The sequence below is a fragment of the Eumetopias jubatus genome, unplaced genomic scaffold (genome assembly GCF_037043125.1).
Source record: "Eumetopias jubatus isolate StellerSeaLion01/CBP00866 unplaced genomic scaffold, mEumJub1_p1.0 scaffold_7, whole genome shotgun sequence".
Classification (NCBI taxonomy): Eukaryota; Metazoa; Chordata; class Mammalia; order Carnivora; family Otariidae; genus Eumetopias; species Eumetopias jubatus.
In genome coordinates this window covers 145,126,975-145,151,810 of record NW_028274813.1, presented here as the reverse complement: position 1 = coordinate 145,151,810, position 24,836 = coordinate 145,126,975, and the positions used below count along the sequence as shown (strand labels likewise).

General features: G+C 40.0%; 2 protein-coding genes across 3 annotated transcripts in view; one reads left to right on the top strand and one right to left on the bottom strand.

Annotated features, from left to right (window-relative positions):
* Window positions 1-24,836, top strand: part of OCA2 (OCA2 melanosomal transmembrane protein) — a 470,182-nt gene that overhangs the window by 285,779 nt on the left and 159,567 nt on the right. For both annotated transcript variants that reach the window (XM_088025221.1, XM_028087266.2), the window contains one exon: window positions 16,551-16,644. In XM_088025221.1, the coding sequence (XP_087881347.1) occupies window positions 16,551-16,644 (94 nt within the window). The remainder of the gene's footprint in view (window positions 1-16,550; window positions 16,645-24,836) is intronic.
* On the bottom strand, window positions 14,743-15,122 carry LOC114196512 (large ribosomal subunit protein eL42-like). Its single transcript, XM_028087267.2, has one exon. The coding sequence runs from the start codon at window positions 15,104-15,106 to the stop codon at window positions 14,786-14,788; it is 321 nt and encodes a 106-aa protein (XP_027943068.1). The 5' UTR covers window positions 15,107-15,122; the 3' UTR covers window positions 14,743-14,785.

The following is a 24,836-nucleotide window of genomic DNA, read 5'->3' as shown; positions in this document are numbered from 1 at the left end:
CTTAATTCTCCAGGGAATTATGAAAAGCGAAAAAAGTCAGTCTCAAAAGGTTACAGACTGTATGATTCCATTTATATGATATTCTTGAAATGATACAGTTGTAGAAATGCAGAATGGATTAGTGGTTAATGGGTGTTAAGTACAGGGCAAGGTGGAAGGAAGTGTATCTGGCTATAAAAGGACAATAGAAGGGATCATTTTGGTAATGAAAATGTTCACTGTATCAATGTCAGTATTCTGATTGTGACATAGTACTATGGTTTCGAATTATATTACCTTTGAGGGAAGCTGTAAATGGTACATGGGATCTCTTCATATTATTCCTTACAACTTCATGTGAATGTATAGTTACCTCAAAATAAAACTTCAGTTACAATAATAGAAAAATGAAAGCCAGAGGGAAGAATGTTCTTATTGATTAAATCCATAATTACTAAACTAAGTAAATATGGATAGATTGGATCACTGAAAAATAAAGTGAAGGAAATACTCCAGAATCTAGAGGCAAAAGTCAAAGAAAAATTACAGAAGAAAAATAAAAAAATATACATAAAAGTTCATTATGGGAAATCCAATATTTGACTTCTAAGAAAAATCTCAGGAAGGACAGAATGAAGTGAAGGAAAGAATTTATCCAAAAAAATAATAGAAGCAAATTTTCCAGAATAGAAGCAACATACCTAATACCTAATGTCACGTTTGTGAAATTTTGGAACTCTATGGAGGCTTAGAAATTTGCCCAATTGTCATACAATAGTAAATCTCAAAACTGGGTATCTAGCAGTTCAGCTCCAGAGTTTGTTTTCCTAAGCTCTCTTTATGTTGAAAACAGGTAATTAGAAATACCAGGTTCAGCAAAAAATGGTACAAAAATATTAGCGTTCAAATTTGAAGCAAATTAAAATGAGACATGATCTTAAGCAAATGATAGAACACAAGAAATGAGACTTGATTGGACCTTGGTCCTGGTGGATGTCTTGACCCTACAGGGATGTCATTTACATAGTCTGGATGATGTAAATGTTGCTGACTGGTTTTCCCAGTTGGAACAAACATATATCTAACCCAGGAAGTCTTAGCTACTTGTAAAACATACTATGGTTGTTAATTTCCTTGACAATCAAGCTTTTCTATTTTATTTGGAGGTCTTCATAATCCAAATCTAGCATTCTTTCCACTATACCTGTTGATATACTCTATTTCCAATGTGTTTGTGCAGTACCCGCTGTCTGGCTAACCCAACACCCAACACTCTCTTTTATGTCCCTCTACTATAATAGTTGCTCTGGTGGCTGGTCTACACTGTTTGCCTCATTTTGCTGACCAATAAGACATGAGGGAAACCTGTTTGTGAGCCTCTTGACATAGATTTTGCCCTTCTGATAAAAATGTATTGGTACCAGTTCTTTTACATGCTTACTACCTTAGACATGACCATGAAACCATCTATGATGGGATGGAGAGACCAAGAGAATTGCAAAGATCCACCTCTGAAATTACTTACAAGACACTGACCTGATGCTTGGCAGCCCTCTACCCCCAGGCTTCTTGTTACATGGGAGGAGATTGTTTTCCTTTGTGTGTAAACCACTGTTATCCAGGTTTTCTGTTACCTGTAGCTAAAAAATTCTTAAAAGAATCAGCCGTTCAATAGAATGAAATCTTGCCATTTGCAATGATGTGGATGGAACTAGAGGGTATTATGCTAAGCTAAATTAGTCAGAGAAAGACAAATACCATATGTTTTCACTCATATGTGGAATTTAAGAAACAAAACAGATGAACATAGGGGAAAGGGAGGCAAAAGGAAATAAGATGAGAATAGAGACGGAGGCAAACCACAAGAGATGCTGAACTCTAGGAAACAAACAGGGCTGCTGGAGGGGAGGTGACTGGGGAGATGGGGTAATTGGATGATGGGCATTAAGGAGGGCATTTAATGTAATGAGCACTGGGTGTTATATGCAACTGATGAATCACTAAATTCTACCCCTGAAATTAATAATACACTATATGTTACCTAAATTGAATTTAAATAAAGAATTAAAAAAAAAGAAACAGTGATCAGTGAAACTTAATAAGTTAATGCACCACTTCCCAGGTTATGAGGCGTTCAGGAGGCCAAATGACATCATGCAAATGGGTGACTGACAGGCAAGTTTTGGGGAAGGAGGTCAGGCTGTGAGGGCATACCCCAGGGTAGAAAAGGCTTTTTGGGAATAGCAATTATGCCATCTGTGCTGTATTCCTGAAAATGTGGCTAGGAGTCAGATGTAAAAAAGCCGAACAACTGCCTTATGTGAGAGCAGTCAGCCCAGTCCTTGCTCATATCTCTGCCTGTCTTCTATCTAAGGAAAGAGTTTGAGCAATGGGGGTCCTCACTTTACCCCTCTTTCCCCACCCAGCTCTCCTCATAATGCCTGAGTTGTCATGAGGCCATTTGTTGAAGAGACTTTTTTCCATTGGACATTCTTTCTTGCTTTGTTGAAGATTAGTTGACCTTAGAGTTGAGGGTCCATTTCTGGGCTCTCTATTCAGTTCCATTGATCTATGTGTCTGTTTTTGTGCCAGTACCAAACTGTCTTGATGATGACAGCTTTGTAATAGAGCCTGAAGTCCGAAATTGTGATGCCACAAGCTTTGCTTTGCTTTTTCAACATTCCTCTGGCTATTCGGGGTCTCTTCTGGTTCCATACAAATTTTAGGATTATTTGTTCCATTTCTTGAAAAAAGTAGATGGTATTTTGATAAGGATTGCATTAAATGTGTAGATTGCTCTAGGTAGCATTGACATCTTCACAATATTTGTTCTTCCAATCTATGAGCATGGAACGTTTTTCCATTTCTTTGTGTCTTCCTCAAATACTTTCATGAGTACTTTCTAGTTTTCTGAGTACAGATCCTTTGCCTCTTTGGTTAGATTTATTCGTAGGTATCTTATGGTTTTGGGTGCAATTGTAAATGAGATCGACTCCTTCATTTCTCTTTCTTCTGTCTTGTTGTTGGTGTATAGGAATGCCACTGATTTCTGTGCATTGATTTTATATCCTGCCACTTTACTGAACTCCTGTATGAGTTCTAACAGTTTTGGGATGGAGTCTTTTGGGTTTTCCACATAAAATATCATATCATCTGCAAAGAGTGAGAGTTTGAAATCTACTTTGCTGATTCGGATGCCTTTTATTTCTTTTTGTTTTCTGACTGCTATGGTTAGAACTTCTAATACTATGTTGAAGAGCAGCGGTGATAGTGGACATCCCTGCTGTGTTCCAGGCCTTAGGGGGAAACCTCTTAGTTTTTCCCCATTGAGAATGATATTTGCTGTGGGTTTTCATAGATGGCTTTTATGATATTGAGGTGTGTACCCTCTATCCCTATACTCTGAAGAGTTTTGATGAAGAAAGGATGCTGTACTTTGTCAAATGCTTTTTCTGCATTATTGAGAGGATCATATGGTTCTTGTTCTTTCTTTTATTAATGTATTGTATCACATTGATTGATTTGTGGATGTTGAACCAACCTTGCAGTCCAGGGATAAATCCCACTTGGTCACGGTAAATAATCCTTTTAATGGACTGTTGGATCCTATTGGCTAGTATTTTGGTGAGAAATTTTGCATCCATGTTCATCAAGGATATTGGTCTGTAATTCTTTTTTTTAAATTTTTTATTCTTATGTTAATCACCATACATTACATCATTAGTTCTTGATGTAGTGTTCCATGATTCATTGTTTGGGCATAACACCCAGTACTCCACGCAGAATGTGCCCTCTTTAATACCCATCACCAGGCTAACCCATCCACCAACCCTCCTCCCCTCTAGAACCCTCAGTTTGTTTTTCAGAGTCCATCGTCTCTCATGGTTCGTCTCTCCCTCCTACTTACTCTCCTTCATTCTTCCCCTCCTGCTATCTTCTTTTTTTTCCCTTCTTAACATATATTGCATTACTTGTTTCAGAAGTACAGATCTGTGATTCACCAGTCTTGCACAATTCACAGCGCTCACCATAGCACATACCCTACCCAATGTCTATCACCCAGCCACCCCATCCCTCCCACCACCCACCACTCAGCAACACTCAGTTTGTTTCCTGAGATTAAGAATTCCTCATATCAGTGAGCTCATATGATACATGTCTTTCTCTGATTGACTAATTTCACTCAGCATAACCCCCTCCAGTTCCATCCATGTCATTGCAAATGGCAAGATCTCATTCCTTTTGATGGCTGCATAATATTCCATTGTGTATATATACCACTTCTTCTTTATCCATTCATCTGTCGATGGACATCTTGGCTCTTTCCACAGTTTGGCTATTGTGGATATTGCTGCTATAAACATTGGGGTGCATGTACCCCTTCGATCCCTACATTTGTAGCTTTGGAGTAAATACCCAGTAGTGCAATTGCTGGATTGTATGGTAGCTCTATTTTCAACTGTCTGAGGAACCTCCATACTGTTATCCAGAGTGGTTGCACCAGCTTGCATTCCCACCAACAGTGTAGGAGGGTTCCCCTTTCTCCGCATCCCCGCCAACATCTGTTCTTTCCTGACTAGTTAATTTTAGCCATTCTGACGGGTGTGAGGTGGTATCTCATTGAGGTTTTGATTTGGATTTCCCTGATGCCGAGCGATGTTGAGCACTTTTTCATGTGTCTGTTGGCCATTTGGACGTCTTCTTTGGAAAAATGTCTGTTCATGTCGTCTGCCCATTTCTTGATTGGATTATTTGTTCTTTGGGTGTTGAGTTTGATAAGTTCTTTATAGATTTTGGAAACTAGCCCTTTATCTGATAGGTCATTTGCAAATATTTTCTCCCATTCTGTCGGTTGTCTTTTGGTTTTGTGGACTGTTTCTTTTGCTGTGCAAAAGCTTTTTATCTCGATGAAATCCCAATAGTTCATTTTTGCCCTTACTTCCCTTGCCTTTGGCGATGTTTCTAGGAAGAAGTTGCTGTGGCTGAGGTTGATGAGGTTGCTACCTGTGCTCTCCTTTAGGATTTGGATGGACTCCTGTCTCATGTTTAGGTCTTTCAACCATTTGGAGTCTATTTTTGTGTGTGGTGTAAGGAAATGGTCCAGTTTCATTCTTCTGCATGTGGCTGTCCAATTTTCCCAACACCATCTGTTGAAGAGACTGTCTTTTTTCCATTGGACACTGTTTCCTGCTTTGTCAGAGATTAGTTGACCATGAGTTGAGAATCCATTTCTGGGCTCTCTATTCTATTCCATTGATCTATGTGTCTGTTTTTGTGTCAGTACCATACTGTCTTGATGATGACAGCTTTGTAATAGAGCTGGAAGTCCGGAATTGTGATGCTGCCAGTTTGCTTTTCTTTTTCAATATTCCTCTGGCTATTCGGGGTCTCTTCTGGTTCCATACAAATTTTAGGATGATTTGTTCCATTTCTTTGAAAAAAGTGGTTGGTATTTTGATGGGGATTGCATTGAATGTGTAGATTGCTCTAGGTAGCACTGACATCTTCACAATGTTTATTCTTCCAATCCATGAGCATGGGACGTTTTTCCATTTCTTTGTGTCTTCTTCAAATTCTTTCATGAGTATTTTATAGTGTTCTGAGTACAGATCCTTTGCCTCTTTGGTTAAATTTATTCCCAGGTATCTTATGGTTTTGGGTGCAATTGTAAATGGGATCAAATCCTTGATTTATCTCTCTTCAGTCTTGTGGATGGTGTATAGGAATGCCACTGATTTCTGTGCATTGATTTTATATCCTGCTACTTTACTGAATTCCCGTATGAGCTCTAGCAGTTTTGGGGTGGAGTCTTTTGGGTTTTCTACATACAGTATCATATCATCTGCAAAGAGTGAGAGTTTGACTTCTTCTTTGCCGATTTGGATGCCTTTAATTTCTTTTTGTTGTCTGATTGCTGTGGCTAGGACTTCTAATATTATTTTAAATAGCAGTGGTGATAGTGGACATCCCTGCCCCGTTCCGGACCTTAGGGGAAAAGCTCTCTGCTTTTCCCCATTGAGAATGATATTCCCTGTAGGTTTTTCAAAGATGGCTTTTATGATATTGAGGTAGGTACCCTATATACCTATACTCTGAAGAGTTTTGATCAAGAAAGGATGCTGTACTTTGTCAAATGCTTTTTCTGCATCTATTGAGAGGATCATATGATTCTTGTTCTTTCTTTGTTAATGTATTGTATCACGTTGATTGATTTGTGGATGTTGAACCAACCTTGCAGTCCAGGGCTAAATCCCATTTGGTCATGGTGAATAATCCTTTTAATGGACTGTTGGATCCTATTGGCTAGTATTTTGGTGAGAATTTTTGCTTCCGTGTTCATCAAGGATATTGGTCCATAGTTCTACTTTTTGATGGGGTCTTTGTCTGGTTTGGGGATCAAGGTAATGCTGGCCTCATAAAATGAGTTTGGAAGTTTTCCTTCCATTTCCATTTTTTGGAACAGTTTCAGGAGAATAGGTATTAATTCTTCTGTAAATGTTCGATAGAATTCCTCCAGGAAGCCATCTGGCCCTGGGCTTTTGTTTGTTGGGAGATTTTTGATGACTGCTTCAATTTCCTTAGTGGTTATAGGTCTGTTCAGCTTTTCTATTTCTTCCTGGTTCAATTTCGGTCGTCGATACATCTCTAGGAATGCACCCATTTCTTCCAGGTTATCTAATTTGCTGGCATAGAGTGGCTCATAATATGTTCTTATAATTGTTTGTATTTCTTTGGTGTTGGTTGTGATCTCTCCTCTTTCATTCATGATTTTGTTGATTTGGGTCATTTCTCTTTTCTTTTTGATCAGTCTGGCCAGGGGTTTATCAATCTTGTTAATTCTTTCAAAGAACTAGCTCTTAGTTTCGTTGATCTGTTCTACTGTTCTTTTGGTTTCTAGTTCATTGATTTCTGCTCTGATCTTTATGATTTCTCTTCTCCTGCTGGTTCAGGCTTCATTTGCTGTTCTTTCTCCAGCTCCTTTAGGTGTAGGGTTAGGTTGTGTATTTGAGACCTTTCTTGTTTCTTGAGAAAGGCTTGTATTGCTATATACTTTTCTCTTAGGACTGCCTTTGCTGTATCCCAAAGATTTTGAAGAGTTGTGTTTTCATTTTCTTTGGTTTCCATGAATTTTTTAAATTCTTCTTTAATTTCCTGGTTGACCCATTCATTCCTTTGTAGGATGCTCTTTAGCCTCCATGTATTTGAGTTATTTCTGACTTTCCTCTTGTGATTGAGTTCTAGTTTCAAAGCATTGTGGTCTGAAAATATGCAGGGAATAATCCCAATCTTTTGGTACCGGTTGAGACCTGATTTGTGACCTAGGATGGGATCGATTCTGGAGAATGTTCCATGGGCACTAGAGAAGAATGTGTATTCCGTTGCTTTGGGATGGAATGTTCTGTATATGTCTGTGAAGTCCATTTGGTCCAGTGTGTCATTTAAAGTCTTTATTTCCTTGTTGATCTTTTGCTTAGATGATCTGTCCATTTCAGTGAGGTGGGTGTTAAAGTCCCCCACTATTATTGTATTTTTGTCAATGTGTTTCTTTGCTTTTGTATTAATTGCCTTATATAATTGGCTGCTCCCATGGTAGGGGCATAGATAAATATATTTAAATTTTTTTATTGTTATGTTAATCACCATACATTACATCATTAGTTCATGATGTAGTGTTCCATGATTCATTGTTTGTGTATAACACCCAGTGCTCCATGCAGAACGTGCCTTCCTTTATACCCATCACCAAGCTAACCCATCCCCCCCCTCCCCTCTAGAACCCTCAGTTTGTTTTTCAGAGTCCATCATCTCTCATAGTTCCTCTCCCTCTCTGACTTATTCCCCTTCATTCTTCCCCTCCTGCTCTCTTCTTCTTTTTCTTTTTTCTTAACATATGTTGCATTATTTGTTTCAGAAGTACAGATCTGTGATTCAACATTCTTGCACAATTCACAGCGCTCACCATAGCACATACCCTACCCAATGTCTATCACCCAGCCACCCCATCCCTCCCAACCCCCACCACTCAGCAACACTCAGTTTGTTTCCCGAGATTAAGAATTCCTCATATCAGTGAGGTCATATGACACATGTCTTTCTCTGATTGACTTATCTCACTCAGCATAACCCCCTCCAGTTCCATCCACGTCATTGCAAATGGCAAGATCTCATTCCTTTTGATGGCTTCATAATATTCCATTGTGTATATATACCACCCCTTCTTTATCCATTCATCTATCGATGGACATTTTGGCTCTTTGCACAGTTTGGCTATTGTGGATATTGCTGCTATAATCATTGCGGTGCACGTACCCCTTCGGATCCCTACATTTGTATCTTTGTGGTAAATACCGAGTAGTGCAATTGCTGGATCATATGTTAGCTCCATTTCCACTTTTGGAGGTACCTCCATACTGTTTTCCAGAGTGGCTGCACCAGCTTGCTTTCCTACCAACAGTGTAGGAGGGTTCCCCTTTCTCCACATCCCTGCCAACATCTGTTGTTTCCTGACTTGTTACTTTTAGCCATTCTGACGGGTGTGAGGTGGTATCTCATTGAGGTTTTGATTTGGAGTTCCCTGATGCCGAGTGATGTGGAGCACTTTTTCATGTGTCTGTTGGCCATTTGGATGTCTTCTTTGGAAAAATGTCTGTTCATGTCTTCTGCCCATTTCTTCATTGGATTATTTGTTCTTTGGGTGTTGAGTTTGATAAGTTCTTTATAGATTTGGGATACTAGCCCTTTATCTGATAGGTCATTTGCAAATATTTTCTCCCATTCTGTTGGTTGTCTTTTGGTTTTGTGGACTGTTTCTTTTGCTGTGCAAAAGTTTTTATCTTGATGAAATCCCAACAGTTCATTTTTGCCCTTGCTTCTCTTGCTTTTGGCGATGTTTCTAGGAAGAAGTTGCTGCCGTTGAGGTCGAAGAGGTTGCTGCCTGTGTTCTCCTTTAGGATTTTGATGGACTCTTGTCTCATGTTTAGGTCTTCCACCATTTGGAGTCTATTTTTGTGTGTGGTGTAAGGAAATGGTCCAGTTTCATTCTTCTCTATGTGGCTGTCCAGTTTTCCCAACACCATTTTTTGAAGAGACTATCTTTTTTTCATTGGACATTCTTTCCTGCTTTGTCAAAGATGAGTTGACCATAGATTTGAGGGTCCATTTCTGGGCTCTCTATTCTGTTCCATTGATCTATGTGTCCGTTTTTGTGCCAGTACCATACTGTCTTGATGATGATAGCTTTGTAATAGAATTGGAAGTCTGGAATTGTGATTCCGCCAGCTTTGCTTTTCTTTTTCAATATTCCTCTGGCTATTTGGGGTCTCTTCTGGTTCCATACAAATTTTAGGATTATTTGGTCCATTTCTTTGAAAAAAGTGGATGGTATTTTGATAGGGATTGTTTTGAATGTGTAGATTGCTGTAGGTAGCTTTGACATTTCAGAATGTTTGTTCTTCCAATGCATGTGCATGGAACGTTTTTCCATTTCTTTGTGTCTTCTTCAAATTCTTTCGTGAGTATTTTATAGTTTTCTGAGTACAGATCCTTTGCCTCTTTGGTTAAATTTATTCCTAGATATCTTATGGTTTTGGGTGCAATTGTAAATGGGATCGACTCCTTCATTTCTCTCTCTTCTGTCTTGTTGTTGGTGTCTAGGAATGCCACTGATTTCTGTGCATTTATTTTATATCCTGCTAGTTTACTGAATTCCTGTATGAGTTCTAGCAGTTTTGGGGTGGAGTCTTTTGGATTTTCCACATACAGTATCATATCATCTGCAAACAGTGAGAGTTTGACTTCCTTTGCCGATTTGGATGCCTTTGATTCCTTCAGTTGTCTGATTGCCGTGGCTAGGACTTCTAATATTATGTTGAAGAGCAGTGGTGATAGTGGACATCTCTGCCGCATTCTGGACCTTAGGGGAAAAATTCTCTGCTTTTTCCCCATTGAGAATGATATTCACTGTAGGGTTTTCATAGATGGCTTTTATGATATTGAGGTAGGTACCCTCTATCCCTATACTCTGAAGAGTTTTGATCAAGAAAGGATGGTATAGTTTGTCAAATGCTTTTTCTGCATCTATTGAGAGGGTCACATGATTCTTGTTCTTTCTTTTTTTAATGTATTGTATCACGTTGATTGATTTGCGGATGTCCAACCAGCCTTGCAGCCCAGGGATAAATCCCACTTGGTCATGGTGAATAATGCCTTAATTTACTGTTGGACCCTATTGGCTAGTATTTTGGTGAGAATTTTTGCATCCATGTTCATCAAGGATATTGGTCTGTAGTTCTCCTTTTTGATGGGGTCTTTGTCTTGTTTTGGGATAAGGGGCATAGGTATTTACAATTGTTAGATCTTCTTGTTGGATAGACCCTTTAAGTAGGATATAGTGTCCTTCTTTATCTCTTATTACAGTCTTTGTTTTAAAATTTAATTTGTCTGATATAAGGATTGCCACCCCAGCTTTCTTTTGGTGTCTATTAGCATGGTAAATGGTTTTCCACCCCCCACTTTCAATTTGGGGGTGTCTTTGGGTCTAAAATGAGTCTCCTGCCAACAGCATATCGATGGATCTTTTTTTCTTAATCCTATCTGATAGCCTGTGTCTCTTGATTGGGGCATTTCGCCCATTTACATTCAGGGTAACTATTGAAAGGTATGAATTTAGTGCCATTGTATTGCCTGTAAGGTGACTGTTACTGTATATTGTCTGTGTTTCTTTCTGGTCTATGCTGCTTTTAGGCTGTCTCTTTGCTTTGAGGACCCCTTTCAATATTTCTTGGAGGGCTGGTTTTGTGTTTGCAAATTCCTTTAGTTTTTGTTTGTCCTGGAAGATTTTTATCTCTCCTATTTTCAATGACAGCCTAGCTGGATATAATATTCTTGGCTGCATATTTTTCTCGTTTAGTGCTCTGAAGATATCATGCCAGTCCTTTCTGGCCTGCCAGGTCTCTGTGGATAGGTCTGTTGCCAATCTAATGTTTCTACCAGTGTAGGTTACAGATCTCTTCTCCTGACCTCCCTTCAGGATTTTCTCTTTTTCTCTGAGACTTGTAATTTTACCATTAGATGTTGGCGTTTGGACCTATTTTTATTGATTTTGAGGGGTTCTCTGTGCCTCCTGGATTTTGATGCCTGTTTCCTCCCACAAATTAGGGAAGTTCTCTGCTATAATTTGCTCTAATATACCTTCTGCCCTCTCTTTCCTTATTCTTCTTCTGGGATCCCAATTATTCTAATACTGTTTTGTCTTATGATATCTCTTATCTCTCGAATTCTGCCCTCGTGATCCAGTAGTAGTTGTTTCTCTCTCTTTTTCTCAGTCTCTTTATTTTCCATCATTTGGTCTTCTATATCACTGATTCTCTCTTTTGCCTCCTTTATCCTAGCAGTTCGAGCCCCCATTTTTGATTGCACCTCATTAATAATAGCCTTTTTGATTTAGACTTGGTTAGATTTTAGTTCTTTTATTTCTCCAGAAAGCGTTTCTCTAATATCTTCCATGTTTTTTTCAAGTCCAGCTAGTATCTTTAAAATCATCATTCTGAACTCTAGTTCTTACATCATACCAATGTCCGTATTGAGTAGGTCCCTGGCAGTCGTTACTCCCTCTTGTTCTTTTTGTTGAGGTGATTTTTTCCGTCTTGTCATTTTGTTTAGAGGGAAACAGATGAATGAGAGAACAAAATGCTAACAGGTTAACAATGACCCCAGAAATATATACACTAAACCAATCAGAAGAGACCTGAAACTGCAGGAAAAGAAAGGGAAAAAAAGAAAAAAGAAAAAAGAAAAAGAAAAAGATAAAAAATAAGCAAACAAACAAACAAAAAACAGAATATGATCAAATATGATTAAGCTGGTGCATAGATCAGTGCCACACACTAGATTTTTGGTGTATTTTGGTCTGTTAGAGAAAAGCCCCTCCTAAAATTTTAAATAAAGAAAAACTTATATATGTACAAAAATAAGGGTAAATACAATGAAGGGATGAAATATGACTGTAAAGATGAAAATTATAAAAGATTTCATAAAAGGAATTGATAAGATAAGAAGTTGGTTGAAAAAAGAAAGAGGAGGATTTAAAAAAAAAAAAGGAGAGCATGTGATCAGGCAGGAGACTAAAACAAAGCCATACACTAGAGATTTAGGGTATATTTTGGTCTGTTGGAAGAAACTGTATCTAAAATTTTAAAGAGAGAACTACACACACACACACACACACACACCCACACACACCCACACACACCAAAAATAAGATTGACTCAAAAAATGAAAAATAAAAAAGATTTTTTTAAAAAGGGGATTAATAAGATGTTGGTTGAAAAAGGGAAAAAGAAAAATTCAAAAAAAAAGTAAAGAAAAAGAAAGTTGAAAAAAATTAACTTTGAAAGACTAAAGGATCATGGTAAAAAAGCCATGAATTCTATGTGCAGTATTCCCCTAGCGCTGAAATTCTACCATTCTCATTGATCGGTAAACTTGGTCTTGGCTGGCTGTTCTTGCTGATCTTCTTGGGGAGGGGTCTGTTGCAGTGGTTTTCAAATGTCTTTGCTGGAGGTAGTATTGCCCTGCCCTTGCCAGGTCCTGGCTAAGTAATTTGCTCAGTTTTGCTCTTGCATGCTTTTGTTCCCTGCATGCTTTCCGTACAGCTTTGGAGGATGAGAGTGAAAATGGTGGCCTCCCAATCTCTGCCCCAGAGAAGCCAAGTGCTCAGGCCCCAGTCCTCAGTGAGCCCCCAGAGAAAAGCAGTCAATCACTCCTGTCTCTCCAGTCTCTGGCTGCTCTCGTGCTCACCCAGTCTGTGACTGAGTGTTTCTATATCTGGTGCACCACCCCGTGTGGAGTCTCTGAACCCAGCAGAGTCCTGTGGTGCACTCCCACGCTGCTCCTCCCGGCGAAGGAAGGGGAGTCTTCCTGGATCTGCCGCTTGTTGGGTCCCTGCAGGAGGAGCAGTGGCCTGACTGTGCCGTGGATCACGGTTTATGGCAAACTCGAGCTGAGAGTCCATTCCTCAGCTCTGTCTCTGCAGCCGGCTTCCCTGCTCCTGATACCTGGGAGCTCTGCTGCAGTCAGTCACCCCTGGTCTTTCTGTGACCCTGAGGGTCCTGAGACTGCACTGTCCCAGGGAGTGTCCCCCCCCGCCCCCGCCCCGCTTAGCCACTGGAGAGACGTCCCTCAGCAGAGCCGACTTCTAAAAGTTCCAATTTTGTGCTCCACTGCTCTATCACTTGCCAGTAGCGGCTGATGGAGGCCTCCTTCCCCGCCATCTATCCTCCCGAATATCACCTCAGATTCACTTCTCCGCATGTCGCTCCTTCCAGAAAGTGGTTGCTATTCTGTTCAGAGAGTTGCTGCTTTTCTTTTCTTTAATCTCCTGTTGAGTTCATAGGTGTTCAGAATGGTTTGATCTCTATCCAGCCGAATTCCTGGGACCAGACAAAATTTAGGTCTCCTACTCCTCCGCTATCTTGCACCTCCCCACATCATTTGTTTTTGATGTCGTGTTCCATGATTCATTGTTTGCGTGTAACACCCAGTGCTCCATGCAGTTCATGCCCTGTTTAATATTCATCACCAGGCTAACCCATCCCCCCACTCCCCTCCCCTCTAGAACCCTCAGAGGTTTCTCAGAGTCCATAGCCTCTCATGGTTCCTCTCCCCCTCTGATTTCCCCCCCTTCATTCTTCCCCTCCTGCTATCTTCTTCTTTTCTTCTTCTTCTTCTTCTTCTTCAAACATATAATGTATTATTTGTTTCAGAGGTGCAGATCTGTGATTCAACAGTCTTACACAATTCACAGTGCTCACCATAGCACATACCTTCCTCAATGTCTATCACCCAGCCACCCTTTCCCTCTCACCCCCCACCACTCCAGCAACCCTCAGTTTGTTTCCTGAGATTAAAAATTCATCATATCAGTGAGGTCATATGATACATGTCTTTCTCTGATTGACTTATTTCGCTCAGCCTAATACCCTCCAGTTCCATCCCTGTCATTGCAAATGGCAAGATTTCATTTCCTAGGATCTCTCTGACCCTCTGTGATCTCTCTGACTCTCCCCACTCCATTTCTTCTACCATCCTCACCCTCACTGGGTTCTCTTTGACCCCCCCCCGGTATCTCTCTGACTCTCTCCTTAAGGTTGCTCTTCTGCTTCCAGCTGGAGAAAGTTTTCTGCTTTTAAGGGTTCATGTGATTCAGTGGTCCACCCAGATAATCCAGGGTAATCTCCCTCTCTCAGGGTCCATAACCTGAATTACTTCTGCAAAGTCCCCTTTGCCATACAGGGTAACATAATGACATAACCACAGTTTCTAAGGATTAAGGTGTGGACTTCTTTGCAGTGGGTGTAGGGAGCATTGATCGGCCTCCCACACCACCTGGAACAAGCTAGTATCACCTGTAGCCTGAAGTGTCCCCCAGCCAGGCTCCCTGCTTCCTCTATCACCACCCTAAAGTCTATCCTTCACACAGCAGCCCGGTGTCAGCCTGTCATGCTCTTCTTTCTCCTTGGTCATGGGCAAATCCTCCAGTGCCCTTCTTGATTCTCTAGGTAGGGCCATATACTCTGAAGTGCACTGAGAAACAGTGGGACTATCAAAAAAATGGGACATCAGAAACACAGTGACCACAAGCAGAGTGAGCCAACCTCGGGGAGGCATTGCCATCACAAAGCTTGGGCTTAGTGGCTGCAGGGTGCTGGGGAGACCCTGAGGATTTTACTGAGTTCTTTTTTTTTTTTTTTAAGTGAACATAACCTCATGATTTTATTGTCTTCGTAATATTAACAAAATATGAAGCTTAGAACTGGATCACTTGGCCCTTTCTCTTCTTATCTCCTCCCAGTTCAAAATGTTTGCATCTCTTAATAGCCAGCATTCTCTTAGATCTGCAATTGGGCTCAACACATTCAAGCCTCAGCACAATCTTCTTTGTAGTTTTAACCTTTTTCAGGAAAATCGGCTTAGTCTGCCCGCCATAGCCACTCTGCTTCCTGTCATAACGCCGCTTTCCCTGGGCATAAAGAGAATCTTTGCCCTTCTTGTACTGTGTCACTTTGTGGGGCTGGTGCTTGCCACACTTCTTGCAGAAAGTCCGGCGGGTTTTAGGAACGTTCACCATGTTTGCGAGAGCGCTATCGGCATGGAAAGCGGATTTTACTGAGTTCTTAAGATCCAAAGTCTTATCATTTTGATTCCTCAACTATATTTCATCCTTCGAACAAGCTTATAAATGGATGCAGCATGCTATTTCAGAGGTTTTCACTGAAAAAAAAAACCCAGTCTAAGTCTTCTATGAATGAAAAGCAGAGAGAATAAAATGAGGCTTGAGCTTGCTTTCATGAGACTTTGCACAGGCAGTCTGGGCTGCATACCTGACAGGAGGTTGTGTTGCCTGCCATGTTTCAAGGAGAAGGTAAGGACCATGAAGAAGGAGGGGAGCAGGAGCATGTGTTCAGTGGAGTGTCATTTGCACTGATATCTCCTCTGCAAGGGTCTCTCCTGGGGAATAGACCCCAGGCTGTGTGCCTCCTCTAGTGGAGAAATCCAAAAGTCCACGTTGCTCTGAGATTATTTATTCTGTACTTCTCTCCATGCTCAGTGCTCCAGAAGACCCAGAGATAAAATGGTGCTGGGTTCTCAGAAAAGGCAGCACTTAGGGGCTCAGCTTATGCACCCAGGACTTCACCCTTGGTCCTCCTCCTCCTGCTCTGTTACTTTTGTTGTCCAATTTCAGAGAGGCTGCTCCCTTGTGTCAACATGCAGTAGGAAGCTCCAGATTTGTGTCTCAGTTCACCAGTCCTTAGGAAACAGAGTCTTTTCCTTAGTGGTTTATGCACACATGTCAGAACTGAGTAAAATTGGCTGAGCCTGGGTCATGTGCCTATTCCTGAACACTGACCTCTGTGGTTGGGGATTAACAGATGCTGATTGATTTCATCAAGCAAATTCACCCTTCTCTGAATTAGTCACCATGTTGGGGGCTGGCCTTGGGCCACATCCCTTACCATGAGGCCTCACCAGTATGTATGCATGTGCAGGTTATGATTCCCCACAGATCATGTACACTCTCACACAGAGAGGCATTTTATTATCCTCTGTTTGCATCCATCCTTCCATCCACAGACAGACAGTGTTTTCTGGTGGGTGTCCGGGCCTAGAGTCCTGAGGAAGGTGGTTCTTATCTGAGATTCCAATTCCACTGTCCTGAAAACACCTGTTCTCTCCTATGGTTGTTGGTCTGGCTTACATTTTCCTCTAAAAGATAGGTGCCACCATGTGCCACAGTGATTTGCCAATTCTCCTTAGCATTTCCTCTTTTCTATCACATAGAGCAGTCATAGTCTTATCTGTAAGTGAATTACAGTATTTACAAGCAGAAAACTTATTTTCTGGTTGTCAGTGTTTTGTTTTCTGCAGAAAAGCAATCACTTTGATAGTACCTGTAAAGTAATCATCAAATCAAAAGGCTGTGAGATGATCCGAATATTACAGGACAAAGAGAACAGAAGCCTACCACCAAGATAAACTGAGATTTTATTTTACTTTTAAAATTTTGATTCCAGGTAATGGGACACTGATTGGAGCATCAGCAAATGTTGTTTGTGCAGGAATTGCAGAGCAGCATGGTTATGGATTCTCTTTCATGGAATTTTTCAGGTACTTTAAAACCCATTTGAAATTTCTGTTTGTTTAATCCCTTAACTCACTTAATTAAAAAAAATAGCAATGCAAACTGTTAAGCACTAGGATAAGTATGTTTTTAGCAATTAGACGTTAGTGTAGGTGAGCTTAGCTAAAAAAAAAGCACATTAAAAATTTATTGCTGGGATTAGCTTCATAACACAGAGCATGATTCAGATATTCTGAATAATTCTGATTGAGTCTAGGGGTCAAGAAATGGTTGTGGGCTTGCTGGGTGTTTTATGTTGTTCTCTTGAAAATTTTAACAGTGATTTGTGCCTTGACTGTCTATGACTGGGGTGCTTAGTGAGAGTCTGAAGACCCCCTACTAGGCTGCCCTGTGAAAAAGTCTGCACTGGAAAGGACCCAGGAATATTGCAGATAGGGAACAGGCATTCATGTGTGGATACCTATCAGGAGGGCAGTACAGAGATGAGGCCCAGCATGGGGAAGAGCTGCCAGTGCTTGCTCTTGCAAAGGAGAACCTGCTCCAAGGGAGCAGGGCCCTTGCTGGGGTCCTGACTCCCGGCATGCCTGTTTTCATATGGCACCACTGCACTTTGGAAGCAGATGAATGGGCAGAATGGATACTGGTGGCTCCCATAAAATGGTGCTGCTAAAATGAATTGACATTCATTTGGTGTTGAACAAGATTTCTGTCAAAGTTTTTAGACTATAAACTCACAGCACATGTATGCACAGCGATGATTCTCAGAACCAGCCCTGCTTAAGATTTGGAACAGCAGCTCTGCCTGAGATGCAGAGTGACCTGCAGCCTGTGGAGGCTGTGACCTCAGGCTTCTGCAGGGTACTACTTGGCTGGGCTGGGCTTGGGGAGAAAACCCCAGCTTTCATACCCAGGTAAGAATCAACATCAGTCTTTACATGTAACACTGAATTTTGGAAGACTTATAATGCTGACCATTACTGACCATGCTGACATGCTGACCATGTTGTTCATGAGTGGCTAATAATTCTTGACAATTTTTTTGGGACATTAACATTTATTAATAAATACTCCTGGAAGACTTGGGCATGGGACAGAGGAATGAAACTGGACAGTGAGCTGTGGGGACACTGAACATGCATCTGTCAGCAGGACTCTGGCACATTGCTTCCCCCACAGATAAGAGACAGGATCTGAAACTTAGCAATTGACCACTATCTGCCTGTTTAGATAGACATCATCAGCATCTACTAAACGTAAAAGGAATAATCCTTTCACTTAAACAAGAGTTTTCTTAATGAGAACAGCATTCACTATAGCAAATTCAGCAGTAGCCTTAGCAGTGTAACTCACCTCATCATCTCATCTTTGCTGCAGAGTCAGTGAGGGTTCATCCCTGGAGCACAGCTAAGAAAAGGGGTTCAGAGGCAAGTGCCCTTAGAGGGGGGTAACAGCAGGAGATATAGACTTGCACCTCCAAATTCCAGGGCTTCCTCATTTGGACTGGATTCTCAGTTTCTGTAGAGCTGGAGGGCTGTCATTCACTTGTCCCTGGTCTCCTCTTTTATGGTTAGCCAAGCATCTGATACACTGGCCCTCTACCTGTTGACAGCCCTAGCTGGACTCAACAGCAGGGACTCTCATGGCCATTTAACAACACTGGTTGGTCTCACAAGTAGGCTTGAGAGGCGTGATATTAATATCATAAAAGATTAGAAGGTTTTTAGGGCAACAATACATGCTGGTTGGATATTTTCTCCAGTGTAACTTTGACATAGTAATCAGGAATATAGAAAGAGCCCAGATGTCCATCAACAGATGAATGGATAAAGAAGATGGATATATATACACATATATATCTTTATATATATACCACATCTTCCTTTATCCATGGATAAAGAAAGATATATGGATATATATGGAAGGATATATGGATATATCCATATCCATACACACACACACACACACACACACACACACAATGGAGTATTACTCAGCCATCCAAAAGAATGAAATCTTGCCATTTGCAATGATGTGGATGGAACTAGAGGGTATTATGCTAAGTGAAATAAGTCAGTCAGAGAAAAACAAATACCATATAAATTCACTCATATGTGGAATTTAAGAAACAAAACAGATGAACATAGGGGAGGGGAAGGAAAAATAAAATAAGATGAAAATAGAGAGGGAGGCAAAACATAAGAGACTATTAACTCTAGGAAACAAACTGAGGCTTGCTGGAGGGGAGGGGAGTGGGGGGATGGGGTAATTGGGTGATGGGCATTAAGGAGGGCACATGATGTGATGAGCACTGGGTGATATATGCAACTGATGAATCACTAAATTCTACCCCTGAAACTAATCATCATCATCAGGACATCTGCCTGACTGAAAGGGTTGGTGTGCAGCCACTCAGATTATGCACAGAGCTCAGGGTTCAGCTCCAGTGGGTGATGTATTATGCATACTGAACTTATTAAGTAGGCCTTGTATTTCTATTTGATATGTGCCCCTTGTGTGCAGAGTTACAGTGGGGAAAGCTAGGATAATATTCAGTAAGTTGGGGGCCTCAAAAAGACTGGGGCAAGACTGCCAGTTATCTCTTCCAAAACCTCTTTAGCTAGTGGCCTTAAGAATTGCAACCACCTTCTTAGATGAAGGAAAAATGTCTCTCTGGTTAGTAGTGTTCAAGAGCCGTATCTTATTTCTGTCTGGCTCCACCTCTGATCATTCTTGTCGGGTCCTTGCTGTTCAGAAATCGGAGCAGTTTGGTCATTAAATGGTCATCAAGGGGCACCTGAGTGGCTCAGCCGGTTAAGGGTCCTGGGATTGAGCCCCACGTCAGGCTCTCTGCTCAGTGGGGAGTCTGCTTCTCTCTCTCCTTGCTGTTCCCTCTGTTGTGCTTGCTCTCTCTCTCTGTCAAATAAATAAAATCTTTAAAAAAATGGTCATCTACTGTACCTCTGAAACAAATAATACATTATATGTTTAAAAAAAGAAGATAGTAGGAAGGGAAAAATGAAGGGGGGAAAATCGGAGGGGGAGACAAACCATGAGAGACTATGGACTCTGAGAACTAAACTGAGGGTTCTAGAGGGGAAGGGGGGGGAATGGGTTAGCCTGGTGTTGGGTATTAAAGAGGGCACGTACTGAATGGAGCACTGGGTGTTATATGCAAACAATGAATCATGGAACACTACATCAAAAACTAGTGATGTAATGTATGGTGATTAACATAACATAATAAAAAATGGTCATCTACATGTTCAGCCCTTAATTGCATAAAATTCTTAGTTTGCAGTTGCAAGTACACTAAATTGACTTTAATCTACCTCATTTCAAAATTTCTTTCACAGAAGGTGGCTTCCTGTGATACACAGTGCAAAATGTTGACTTCCCGTTTTATTTTTTTAAAAATTACTATTTTTCTATCAAAAACTAATGATGTAACGTATGATTAACATAACAATAAAAAAATTAAAAAAGAATGAAGATACACAAAAAAATTACTATTTTTCTGACTATATAAATATATATTCAAAGGGAAATATAAAAGTAAAAGAATAAAATATAAAAGTAACTTGTAAGTTTGCTACCCAGAAATAACCACTGATCAAAATTTGGTGTGTTTTCTTACATTTTCCCTTCCTCTCATGAAACATATATACTTGTTAACAAAAACTTTAATCTCATTGTTTCTTACCTTTCATTTTTCATAATATGTTGTGAAGATTTTACCAGGCCACTAGTTATTCTTTCAAAATAGAATATATTTATACCTAAAACATGTAGATATATCACTATTTTACCTTTTTTGGGCGTGTATGTTGCTTCCTATTCTTTGTTATCATAATCAATTCTGTTTTGAATATCTTCACAGATAAAACTTTGTTTTATTCTTGCTCATCAGTGATAAATTTCCTAACATACAATTGTGGGTTAAGTGAATTTTTTAAATTAAGTTTTTCATTTTAATTCCATTACAGTTAACATACAATGTTATTAGTTTCAGGTGTACAATATAGTGATTTAACAATTGTATACATTACTCAGTGCTCATCATGATAAGTGTACTCTTTAATCCCAAACACTTATTTCACTCATAACCCCCACTCCCCTCCCCTCCAGTAACCATCAGTTTATTCTCTGTAGTTTCTTGATTTGTCTCTTTTTTTCCCTATGTTAATTTGTTTTGTTTCTTAAATTCCACATATGAGTGAAATCATATGGTATTTGTCTTTCTCTGACTAACTTATTTCACTAAGCATTATATTCCCTAGATCCATTCATATCATTGCAAATAACAAGATTTCATTCTTTTTTATGGCTGAATATATATATACCACATCTTCTTTATCCATCCATCTATTAAGGGGCACTTATGCCACTTCAGTATATGGCTATTGTAAATAATGCTGCAATAAACATAGGGGTGCATATATCCTTTTGAATTAGTGTTCTTATATTCTTTGCGTAAATATTCAGGAGTATGATTACTGGATCATAAGGTTGTATTTTTAATTTTTTGAGGAACCTCCATACTGTCTTCCACAGAAGCTGCACCACTTTGCATTCTCACCAACAGTACATGAGTGTTCCTTTTTCTCTACATCCTCATCAACACTTGTTTCTTGTTTTTGTTTTTTGTTTTTTTCTTGCCATTCTGATTGGTGTGAGGTGATATCTCTTTGTGGTTTTGATTTGCATTTCCCTGATGATGAGTGATGTTGAGCATCTTTTCATCTCTGTTGGCCATCTGTATGTCTTCTTTGGAAAAATGTCTGTTTGTATCTTCTGCCCATTTTTAATTGGATTGTTTGGTTTTTGGGTGTTGAGTTTTATAATTTCTTTTTATATTTAGGATACTAATGCTTTATCGGATATGTCATTTGCCATTCAGTAGGTTGTCTTCTAGTTTTGTTGATTATTTCTTTGCTGTGTAGAGACTTTTTATTTTGATGTAGCCCCAATAGTTTATTTTTGCTTTTGCTTCCCTTGCCTTAGGAGACATATGTAGAAAAAGTTGTTATGGCTGATGTCAGAGAAATTACTGCCTGTGCTTTCTTCAAGGATTTTTATAGTTTTAGTTCTCACATTTAGGACTTTCACACATTTGGGTTTATTTTTGTGATGGTGTAAGAAAAGTAGTTCAGTTTCATTCTTTTGCATGTAGATGTCCAGTTTTCCCAACACCAATTGTTGAAGAGACTTATTTTTTTCCCATTCCATATACTTGCTTCCTTCATTGAAGAGTAATTGACCATATAATCTTAGGTTTGTTTCTGGGGTTTCTACTATGTTCCATTGAGTGCCATACTATTTTTGTTACTACAGCTTTGTAATATAACTTGAAATTTGGAATTGTGATACCTCCAGCTTTTTTTTTTTTTTTGAGGATACTTTGGCTATTTGGGGTCTTTTGTGGTTCCATATAACTTTTAGGATTGTTTGTTCTAGCTCTGTGAAAAATGATGGTGGTATTTTGATAGAGATTGAATTAAATTTGGGTAGTATGGACATTTTGGGGGGGAGGAGCAAAATGGCGGAGGAGTAGGAGACCTAAATTTCATCTCATCCCAGGAATTCAGCTAGATATGGATCAAACCATTGTAAACACCTACAAACTCAACAGGAGATTGAAGAAAAGAATAGCAGCAACTCTCTGAACAGAAAAGCGACCACTTTCTGGAAGGTAGGTTGTGCAGAAGAGTGAATCTGAGGCGATATTTGGGAAGATAGGCGGCGGGGGAAGGGGCCTCCGTCAACCATTACTGGCAAATGATAGAGCAGTAGAGCACAAAATCAGAACTTTTAGAAGTCGGCTCTGCTGAGGGACTCACTCCAGTGGCTAAGTGGGGGTGGAACCCTCTCTGGGACAGTGTGGTCTCGGGACCCTCGGGGTTACAGAAGGACTGGGGGTGCCTGAGTGTGGCAGAGCTCCCAGATATCAGGATAGTGAAGCTGGCTACAAAGACGGAGCCTGAGGAGTGGGCTCTCAGCTCGGGGTGGCCATAAACCATGATCTGTGGCACAGTCGAGCCACTGCTTTTCCAGCAGGGACCCAACAAGCAGCAGATCGGGGAGACTCCCCTTCCTCCCCTGGGAGGATCGGCGTGGGAGTGCACCGCATGAATCTACTGGGTGTGGGGACTCCAAATGGGGTTGTGTGCCAGAGATAGAAATGCTTGGTCACAGGCCAGGTGAGCACAGAGTGTGGCCAGAGACCGGGGAGACGGGAGTGATTGACTGCTTTTCTCTGGGGGCGCTCTGAGGAGTGGGGCCTCGAGTTCTCAGCTCCTTGGGGGCGGGGATTGGGAGGCTCCCATTTTCACTCTCGTCCTCCAAAGCTGTATAGAAAGCTTGCAGGGAACAAAAGCTATGGAGAGCAAACCCGAGCAGATTACTTAGCCCAGACCCAGCAAGGGCGGGACAATCCTGCCTCTGGCAAAGACATTTGGGAACCATGGCAACAGGCCCTTCCCCCAGAAGATCAGCAAGAACAGCCAGCCAAGACCAAGTTTACCGATCAATGAGAATGGGAGAACTCCGGGGCTAGGAGAATACTGCACATAGAATTCATGGTTTTTTTTCCCATGATTCTTTAGACCTTCAAAGATAATTTTTTTCTTTTTTTTTTGAATTTTTCTTTCTCCCTTTTCCAAGCAACATCTTATAAATACCTTTTTTAAAAATATCTTTTTTACTTTTCATTTTGAGAGTCATATTCTGTCCCTTCATAGTAGTTAACCTTATTTTTGGTGATATATATATATATATATATATATATATATGTATATATATATATATATATATAAGTTGTTCTCTCTTTAAAATTTTGGGATACAGTTTCTTCTAACAAACCAAAATATACCCTAAATCTCTAGTGTATGGCTTTGTTCTAGTCTCCTGCCTGATCACCTTCTCTCCCTTTTTTTTTTAAATCCTCTTCTTTCTTTTTTCAACCAACTTCTTATCTTATCAATTCCTTTAATAAGATCTTTTATAATTTTCATCTTTACAGTCATATTCCACTTCTTCATTGTATTAACCCTTATTTTTGTACATATATAAGTTTTTCTTTCTTTAAAATTTTGGGAGGCACTTTCTTCTAACAGACCAAAATATGCCCCAAATCTAGTGTGTGGCACTGATCTATGCACCAGCCTGATCGTATTTGATCATATACATTTTTTTTGTTGTTAATGTTGTTGTTTTTGTTTTGTTTTGTTTGTTTTTATCTTTTTATCTTTTATCTTTCTATCTTTTATCTTTTTCTTTGTCTTTTTTTTTTCTTCTGTCTTTCCCTTTCTTTTCCCCCAGTTTCAGGTCTCTTCTGATTTGTTTAGTGTATATTTTTCTGAGGTCATTGTAACCGTGTTAGCATTTTGTTCTCTCATTCATATATTCTCCTGTGAACAAAATGACAAGACGGAAAAAATCACCTCAACAAAAAGAACAAGAGGCAGTACCGACTGCCAGGGACCTACTCAATACGGACATTAGTACGATGTCAGACCTAGAGTTCAGAATGATGATTTTAAAGATACTAGCTGGGCTTGAAAAAAGCATGGATGATATTAAAGAAACCCATTCTAGAGAAATAAAAGAACTAAAATCTAACCAAATCAAAATCAAAAAAGCGATTAATGAGGTGCAATCCAAAATGGAGGCTCTAACTGCTAGGATAAATGAGGCAGAAGAGAGAATTAGTGACCAAATGATGGAAAAATAAAGAAGCTGAGAAAAAGAGAGATAAACAACTACTAGATCACGAGGGCAGAATTTGAGATATAGGTGAACCATAAGATGAAACAATATTAGAATAATTGGGATCCCAGAAGAAGAAGAAAGAAAGAGGGGGACAGAAGGTATATTGGAGCAAATTATAGCAGAGAACTTCCCTAATGTGGGGAAGGAAACAGGCATCAAAATCCAGGAGGCACAGAGACCCCCCTCAAAATCTTTAAAAATGGGTCAACACCCTGACAACTAATAGTAAAACTTATGAGTGTCAGAGACAAAGAGAAAATCCTGAAAGCAGCTCGGGAAAAGAGATCTGTAACCTACAATGGTATAAACATTAGATTGGCAACAGACCTATCCACAGAGACCTGGCAGGCCAGAAAGGACTGGCATGATATCTTCAGAGCACTAAATGAGAAAAATATGCAACCAAGAGTACTATATCCAGTTAGGCAGTCATTGAAAATAGAAGGAGAGA

What these genes read in the sequence shown, in the direction of transcription:
- LOC114196512 (XM_028087267.2), bottom strand. Translation starts at nt 15,106, where the DNA reads ATGGTGAACGTTCCTAAAACCCGCCGGACTTTCTGCAAGAAGTGTGGC.